Raw genomic sequence first — 9,298 nt, 5'->3', positions numbered from 1 at the left:
TGCTTACCACTCACCATTACAATACCAGGGGGGTTTAGCATGGGGGGGGGGGGTATTTGTGTTTCTATTAATGATATATACCCATTGCTTCTTAAAGAATATAACTTATAAATGGCCCATGAGCTTTGTTCAACTGTCGTACCCCATCAGAACCCAAAATATAAACTTGTTTTACTCCAATTTTTGTAAACAGCGTAAATGTAAACAAACACTGTATAGCCTCAAAACATGGTTAAAATTATACACTTATACAAAATTATACAGTCCTTGCATCCATAGCTCTGACTATGAATGTGAGAGTAGTTCGATTTCTCCAGCTAAATCCCTTAGCTTTTTGGTGATACAGGGGTGGGGAGTACGCTTTGTTATTGTTTCCATTATGGATTCTATCTTGAAGTAGGCTACTGGAGATTAATGCATCTCCCTTTATCAAATGCAGGGAGGGGGTGTTTTAAAAACGCTAATCGCCTGTAATCCTGTTATTATGTTAGTCTCTCACTTTTCTCAGGCAATACACAAGATACGCATTTTGCAAGTCTGCACTCATCCCAGTGACACATCTGTTTCATCCTGAAAACAAAAAATCGAACAAATCTATAGGCATAATCAAGTTTGTAGCTGTAAACTATAGCAAAATCATTTGCATTGATGACATGCGGCCATTGTACTAAAATAGATTGCAAATTTGAGTTTGAATTTTTCTCTTTCAATTTTATTATAGATTTTAATATAGGATAAATTACCAGGAACGTTCCGTTAACTCTTTTTTTATTTCATTAATTCCTTCGGTAATTCGGCGCAGAAGCGTCATTGCGCACTGGGTATGTAAGACTCCTCCTGCTTCTCCCCGCAAGTGTTGACTTTTCCTCAGGTGAATATATGTTTTAAATGCAGGGGGAGGGGGGTGGCTTTTGTTCTGCAGAAAAAGGGGGCTTGTTCCTCGCAGATCGTCCTTCCATTTTAACCAGGGGTGTGAGTGCGAACAAGGGGTTGACATTGGAGCCTGCGATGGGAGGAGAGGAGGGGAGACTGGAGAGTCGCCAGTCCTGCACTACCGATCAATGAGGCAACATCACCCGCTCTGAACGCAAGGGACGCGCACGTTATCCACCACCGAGAACCCCGATATATAAACTCTCTACAACCGGCTAAACTGGAAGATAGCTACTGAGGATTCTCTGAAGGAATTACAAAGAGATAAATATTACAGCGAATGAACTGTCATCTTCATTGGCATAGGATGACCTTGTTTGCTTTTGCATTTGTATCCTTATTATTAGAAAACCCACCAGCGCTTTTGCCAAAACTTGAACGCACCTTTTCCAAGTGCACTTAAACGTTGGTAAACTAGAGGGCCGCCTGACCAACAGACAGCCACTTATCAATAATCATTCATCATTGTTATCAATTATCATTTTCAGTTTCGCATTTTACTGTCAAGGTTGACGATAATTCGTGAGCGTCAGTCTTTTCAAAACAGGCTATGGACATTTATTTGACGTGAAATGTAGTCCATTTTTTGCAACGACAAAAAATTACCGCGTCCTCCAGCCTTGGTCGTTTGGGATTTTAATGAAGTCTTTGAAGAGCGAGGATTGCAACCGAAACCAGTGTTTCACAAAGCTTATCTTTACCAAGTAACCTCGTTTTTGGAACACTGCAAGCACTGTCAGCTGCATTTATCGAAGGAACAATCAACACAATCAACATGCGACGCCTCCCATCCCAGTTGAGTTATCTGTGAGTATTTCCTGCAACTCTCAATTCTCCTTCTGTTGATTAATGTGGGATTTACGTGCCCTAATGTATAATAACTCATTTATGTTTCTCTTTTTCAGGTTCCTACACTTCTTTGCATTCTGCTACTATGCTCAGGTATGTCCATATGCATGATTTGAAATATAACATTTCTTTTTATGATTGATTATGATTTTAAATATCTCACGCGTTTTCGATTCATTTACAAATAATTTACAAACTGTTCAGTCTCAGTGGATTTATTCATTATTGGATAACACTTTAAATCTCCTTGGACGACATGTCGTTATTTTAGCATCTTGAAAATTCGTAGAACATCAAATGTAAATTGTTAAAACATATGGTTTCTGTGACTGAAAGCACGGGGTAATAATAGCGAGCAGTGAGCTAGAGAGAGATGATGGATCGTCATATCGTTTGTGATATAACATATCAGCTGGGTCCCAAGGCGCAAGGGGCAGCGGGCGCGTTGCATGCCGCCCGCGTCACAGCTTGGCAGGTATCTTGCGAACATACTTCCCTCGCGCAGGATGCGTGGGCACAGAAGGGGCATCGCGTGGGGAAAGGCAAGTCTGAAAAATCTCTTGGGGTTCAAATTTTGCAATATTGCAGAAGTTTCCGTCATTGTTCCTTAGCTGTCGTCCCTTGAAACAGACACGAGGGCGTATGGCTAAGTGTCAAATAGGGAAACGTTTAAGATAATCATTAATATGCCCACTTGCTCCATTTTATTGTGAGTAAAATATTAAACATTTATTATGTATAGCCTATTTGATATTTTAGACATGTTTAGTATCTATCTAACACCACGCTATATGCCTACACTCACTTTTACGCACAAGCTGTTGCACCTTGCGCCCACTTTTTCATTTCAAGGTTTTCCTACGTAAAAAAAAATATGCATACATAATTTAAGGAACTGTTGGCCTTTGCATTAAGATTAAATCATTATGGTCTATTGCATTTTATCAAGTGATGCGTTATTAGGACTATAGCCTATAATGGCAAGTAGGCCTAAATAAAATTGAAAACATATTTCCAAATTGGCTTCTTTTGGTTTTAGAGCAAAATTAGGATATTATTGCTTAAAACATAGGCAACTGTAATTAGCTTACTTTGAAGCCATTTTTTTTCAAATACTGATTGTGATGACATTTAATTTCTGACAGGTAACCAATCAGTCCTCGCCTAATTTCACGCAGCATGTAAGCGAACAGAGCAAGGTGACGGACCGTGTGAGCCGCAGGTTAATTCGGACCTACCAGCTTTACAGCCGAACCAGCGGGAAGCACGTGCAGGTTCTGCCCAACAAGAAGATCAACGCCATGGCAGACGATGGAGACGTATACGGTAAGCCCAATATACACACTTTGTGGACCTGTTTCAAGTTCCTCACACTTTTTCTCAGTTTTATCTAGCCAAAATGCACTAAGTTTAAAACTCTAAACTAACTTACTAAAATAAACGTAGGCCCTATGGCTATAACAGTGTTGGGCTATGCCCATAGGCATATAGGGTCTAAGGGCCCATTTTCTTTGTATTACAATCATGTGTAAGAACCCACTGGGTAAAAACTAGTTGAATCATCATTTCATCCCCAAAAATCAATGTGATGACGTTGAATCAACGTGAAAAACGTATCAATGTAAGGGCATTTCATATATTTTTCACCCAACTTTAAACATAAATCCAATGACATGGTGACATTTTTGTTGATTTCACGGTGACAACTCAACAAAATGTAGGCCTAAATATAAACTAGACATTGAACTGACATCTATGCCCAGTGGGAGGTTAGTAACCTAATACTTATAAAGCGACTAAATTAATTAAACAGAGGTAGTTTTTCTCTTTTTTTACGGTAAGTAACACGCCACTGTATCTATCAGGTATGTTTGAGAAGAGGCCGCGGACCTCAAATTTAAATTGGATTGAATATTGTGCTGTAGGTGATTCTCCAGAGAAACTCATGTCTGGAAGAGCGATTATAAATAATTTTACCTTAACATTCTGAACATTTCCTGCATAGCTCTCTCTCTCTTTACTCTGACCAGCTTTATAAGAAAAATAGACTGCGCTGAATTTCCAACTAGCCCGCTTGCATTTTACGCACAGTTTCCCCTGGACAGCCAGGCTACATTTATCTATTATCTTTGCATATTCACAAAGATGGATATTTTGTTCAAACTTGGAATTTCTATTTTAAAATAAAATGTTTTATTTTTTTATTGCCATTACATGGTTTTATAATTACATATAATTTGGCAGCAAACTGGACCTTGGGCTCTGTGTGTATCCTGCTGTAGGCCCTGTCTAATGTGGTTTATTGAGTGTGTGTGTTTGTGGTTTGCACCAGGGGGTGTGGAGGTGCTCCGGTCACCTGTGCCTGTGCCACCTTTACCCTGGTAGCAGCTTGTATGTGTGGGTCTGCAGCTGTGGCTTGCATGAGGTGTTTATTATTTAGTCCAACCATCTGATAATAACTGTAACTCAATGACCACAGTGTGCATGAATCAAAGAGGGGTTGGAATCTCTAATAAGACACATACAAGGGGTTAACATTTTGAAATGTCAGTAGTCCTATTTGTTGAATTTTGATCTGTTTAACAAGAATAGATGCTGAGCAGTAAAACCTTCAGATGCACCATGGGTTATTTATTTCTGCCAATGTTGGTCTATGAATGTGTGTGTCATGTAGGTAGGGGGGTGGGAATAATAACGGTTTGTAAGACTATGAAAAGTTGATTTATAATGGCTAGGTAGGCATTGTGTACCTCCGTGGAAGGCAACAACATAATAGATAAGCACATTTTAGTTTGATAAACCCACACCTTATTTTACAACCATAGAAGCAGCTGTGAGACTTACAGTACACATAGACACATAGATAAACCATTGAACACACATCTATTTATGTGTTTTCTTTCTTCTGATTCCAAGCGTGATCTATGAATGTGATGCTTATGTGTGAAGTGAGTAGAAATTAAAAAAATACAAATAAAGTTGATAGTCCTTCCAGGATGGCCTCTTCAGTTTTCAAAGAATTGAGGTACACATGTTTTTGTCATTCTGCAAGAATTTAAGCTTGCGTAAATCCTCAGGAATGGTCCCCACAGGTTTTCTGTGTGTGTGTGTGTGTGTGTGTGTGTCTGATGAAATATAGAATTTGCTCGTATAAAAATATAAACTGAATCAACCAAACTATGTCTTCGAGCAACTTGCCATTACTAATAGTGGCAACGCCTGGTTGATAATAAAACTCCTTTGTTTCCTCAGCCAAACTCGTCGTAGAGACAGACACGTTTGGAAGTCGCGTGCGGATCAAAGGAGCAGAGACAGGACTCTACATCTGCATGAACAAGAGGGGGAAGCTGATCGGAAAGGTAGAGAGAACAGTTCCTCTGAGCACTGCCGTGAGGGTTATGATCATTTTCCATTGGCTTGGTTTTCGAGGTTCTTCGGCTGTGGTTCCGCTGTTTGATTATATTGTAGTTCTGTTTGGGGGTTCTAAGACCAGTGGATTTGTATGGCCACTCTGCAACAGTTCTTACCCTCGTTCAGTGTGGCTGTGGTTCTGTTTGTTGGTTCTCTATAGCTAGGCTCCAGAACTGTCCACCTCTGGTAGGTTCTGCATGTGAGAGGGGTTAGAGTCGTTGTATGTTGTTGGAAGTCTCCTCCTCTGTGAAACGTGTTGTGGGTCTGAGGGTGTCTCTGCTCCTCTCTCGCTGTGCTGGCTAATAAACAGGGCTGCCATCTCCGCCCCCCCTACAGAACCCTGCCAGGTGCACCATCTGCCCTGAGCTGCCTCTCTCTGCCATACCGGCCCAGCAACAGCCTGTGTGTGTGTGTGTGTTTAAATGACTGTATGTGTATATTTGTGTATGTTGCACTTGCTTGCTGGCTGCATAAATGCTAGATTTATTTTTAACAGCCCATTTTGTCCATCTAGGTTGAGCTCGTTGAGCTAAGTTAGTGTTGCCGGTGTGTGACGTGTCACAGACCAGTGGAGTTTGGGCTGGAGGGGTTGTGGGAGGACGCAGGTCCTAGCTACTGCTCACAATACAAGAGCACAAACTCCATTCTCTCTCACTGTCGAAGCCAGCAGGAAAATAAAAAATCCACCCTGTCGGACCATTTCTCAAAACGTAGAGATAGATAGAATGGATGCTAGTCAACCATGTATTTGATTGTACCGAAGGGAGACTAGTCTAGTTTATCCACACATGAAGCTGATAAAGAATTTGAACTCCTGAGGTATTTCTCCTATGATGGTGTCTTAGGCTGCTGACCCGTGAGTGGTCCTTGGTGCACTGCCTGCGTCTCTGTGTTTACTGAGGGGGGAGACTCATCGCTTACTGTCATCCCCTCTCTCTGATCTGGGCCTGTAATGGCTGTAGCATATGCTTCATGTGTGTGGGGAGGGCTGCACGCATGTGTATTTGTGTGTGTGTGTGTGCAGGGACATACTGTTCAGGGTAGCCTTCATATGTCTGATATTTTCCATCTGTAAATCTTCATCGAAAGCTCCTTCAGAACCTCAGACTGACCTGGTGTGTGTGTTTGTCTTCCACAGAGAAATGGGCAAGGCCACGACTGCATCTTCTCAGAGATTGTCCTGGAGAATAACTACACGGCGCTGAGGAACGCACGCTACGAGGGCTGGTACATGGGTTTCACCAGACGTGGACGCCCACGGAAAGGCTCGCGAACGCGGCAGCACCAACGCGAGGTCCATTTTATGAAACGATTGCCTCTGGGATCCCATCCCACCCATCCGGCCCAGCACAAGCCCTTTGACTTCGTCCACTACCCCTTCAGCCCCAGGACTAAACGCACACGCTTCTCAGCCGAACACTGAGGGGGGGGGGGACAGAGAGGGAGAGAAAGAGGAGGAGGAAAAGACACTGACTGAAGCTCCAATGAACTCCTCTGTCCAAAACCTCTAGAGACATTTTTTTTGTACCGAACATTACTATACCTAACATGTAGTTAAAAAAAAAAATCAGAAAGTAAAGAAAACAGAAACAAATAAGAAGTATATTTTTGTACTTGAGACTTTTAGTACTGACCTGTGTTAAGTTGTTTTTAGATGCACATAACTCATCAGACATTTGGGGTGCTGACTTTTTTCGTAGAGCGTGGACTTTTTATCATCTCTGTATTTTAGGTTGTGTTTTTACTTTTGTTTGACGGTTCAGAGTTTTTTGGACTCACACTTGCTGCTCCAAGAGACTTGAAGGGCCCTGATCGACCGCACTGCCAGAATATGCTGCGTTCAGAGACACATACAGTACACCCACACACACACACAAAGCATAACTGCTGCGTTCAGGAGCTCAGTATTGGGTAATGTTGCGTTCAGTCTTACACACAGCCACGGCACCTCTGTTTTGAACACTGTGGTGTGCCCTTGCTACTTCTGGAATTCTATACAGACAAACACCGTTAAAGCAAATAGAGCTTTAAGTATACACAATGGAAAATGTGGCAGCTACATTGATAATCACAGGTTTCTTGCTATAGTTATAACTAAATTAGAGGTGTAAAAATGTATCGACATGTAGGAAACTCCCTTTGATTTTGTTGCCCTTTTGTTTGTCTGTTTTTATACATATATAAATCTATTTTTATTTGAGGATGTGTGCAAATAATTTTAATGATGGGATATTTATTTAAAATGTGTAATAAATGTACATTAGAATACTGATATTAAACTCTTGTTTGTTAAGGGGTTGTTGTACACTCATTGAACCGCCTTGGGAAGTGGAAGTGTCACTAAGCACACACTGGAGATGGCTTAAGTCACTCCACGTGCACATGCACAGGTCACTTGGATCACATAAGCATTCTGATGATACATAACACAGAAGGTCATCCCTTCCCAGCCTTCAAACCCTTTATGCATACATCTAAAAAACCTTGAACTCTGTTATTAATAGAGATGTCTTTCTATTTGTCGTTTCTCTGAGTTGATCTTAGAAATGTCAACTTTAAAGTGGGAAATGTTTTTGTCCTCCAACCATGCAGTAGAAAAATATTGATCTGTAAAGTTTGATAAAGAGTTGGGAATAGATTACCTCCTGCTTTGCTCTGTTTGAAATGCTACTCTTAGCCCCCTAGAAGGCCAAGCAGCATTCTATAGCAAGCAGTGTAAGACTACAGCAGGTCACTGATGTTGGAGCCCTTTAGCATATAGAAAAGTGTGTTGGTCTTCTTCTGCTTGGTCCTCCAGAGATGATATCAATCTGTTTGTTTAAGGCTTTGGTTTCTCCAGGTTCAGTAACTGTCTCAGAGATGATAGCAATGTGTTTGTTTAAGGCTTTGGTTTCTCCAGGTTCAGTAACTGCCTGTGTCGCTTTGTGTGCAGACGGCTGTTTTTCTTTCATCTCACTCCTTTAACACCTCAGGGCTTAATCTGATTGGACAGCCCCGTTGTGTGTGTTTATAATCTGATTGGACAGCCCCGGTGTGTGTGTGTTTGTTTGTGGACAGTGTCCTCATGGGTGGAGAGCTGTGCTGAGTGAGGGAGGTTGGGTTCTGACAACTCCTTGGCCACAGTGTCTCCAGGGATTCATTTCTTTCCAAGATGTCTTCTGAACCCTTCTGCTTCTCTTGCTCCCCCATATCAGACTAAGCAGAACTATCTTGCTCCAGAAGGGTCTCTTGATGCAGCTCTGCATGGCAGAACAAGACCCGGTGATGCATCTCTGTAAAACCCCACACATATCAGAATGAGGGGCAGCCAAGCGCAGCAGGCAGCTATTCAGTCTCTTGATATGGCCATTGTGTGTTACAGGGACCACCTGCCGAGGGTGTAGAATCTTCGAAAAATGAACAGAAAATGATGTCCGATATTCTGGTTAGAGGCACTCGGTTGCACTCGGCCGTCCATCGTTCTGGTGTGTGCTCTACTTAAGGCATAGTAAGGCCTTCTGCCCTCTGTATGGCAGAGCAAAGTCTAATTATGGAACTCAGTGAAGAGCAGCATGGCAGGCTTCACTGGCAACTTATACTTCAAGGAGTCTGTTCATTGTAGATTTGAATTGGTAATGTCCCTTATTTGAAAGTCCAGAGCATTTATGTCTAAGACTTACTGTATATCATTCTGTACATACAACTATATTTCGATGTTGACTGAATTCTGTTGTCTTGGGGAGGATCATTATCCCAAATGCCTTTTTATTCTATGGTCATGATTTTACCCCCCCACGCCCCCTTTCTTACTCCTTACTATGTCTTACCGTATCTATTAACGTATCTAACCTCACATCTTAATTGTTAAGTCAGTGCTTAGGAGTTGAAATGCTCTTCCATACTTGAAGACTGAATTAAAAGGTCTATTCACAAAACTTGACATTAATCTGATTGAGTCCTTCCATGATGGATTAACAGGGTTTCTGTCCCCCTGGGCTCTCTGTAGTGACTCCCTAGTCTGCCCACTCCGTTACAGCTCTGTGTTGGTCCTATGACTCGAAACCCCCAATGGACACTGGGGAAAGAGCAAGTTGTGGGAAAAGTCGCACCTTCTGTGTAGCCTGTG

At 41.9% G+C, this 9,298-nt stretch overlaps 1 protein-coding gene across 2 annotated transcripts; it reads left to right on the top strand.

The window, feature by feature from the left end:
* The first annotated feature begins 830 nt into the window (after nt 1–830).
* LOC129851660 (fibroblast growth factor 8-like) lies at nt 831–7,486 on the top strand. 2 transcript variants are annotated; one of them, XM_055918215.1, is made up of 5 exons: nt 831–1,740; nt 1,839–1,875; nt 2,961–3,108; nt 5,035–5,141; nt 6,332–7,486. In XM_055918215.1, exons 1-5 carry the CDS (start codon nt 1,709–1,711, stop codon nt 6,614–6,616), a joined length of 609 nt encoding a protein of 202 aa, XP_055774190.1. In that variant the 5' UTR covers nt 831–1,708; the 3' UTR covers nt 6,617–7,486. The 2 variants fall into 2 exon arrangements, with proteins under 2 accessions (XP_055774190.1, XP_055774189.1); XM_055918214.1 differs by having other exon boundaries at nt 2,928–3,108.
* The last annotated feature ends 1,812 nt before the right edge of the window (nt 7,487–9,298 follow it).

The sequence above is a fragment of the Salvelinus fontinalis genome, chromosome 1 (genome assembly GCF_029448725.1).
Source record: "Salvelinus fontinalis isolate EN_2023a chromosome 1, ASM2944872v1, whole genome shotgun sequence".
Taxonomy (NCBI): domain Eukaryota; kingdom Metazoa; phylum Chordata; class Actinopteri; order Salmoniformes; family Salmonidae; genus Salvelinus; species Salvelinus fontinalis.
Note: the sequence above shows the minus strand (reverse complement) of the source record. Positions and strands in the feature narration are given on the sequence as shown.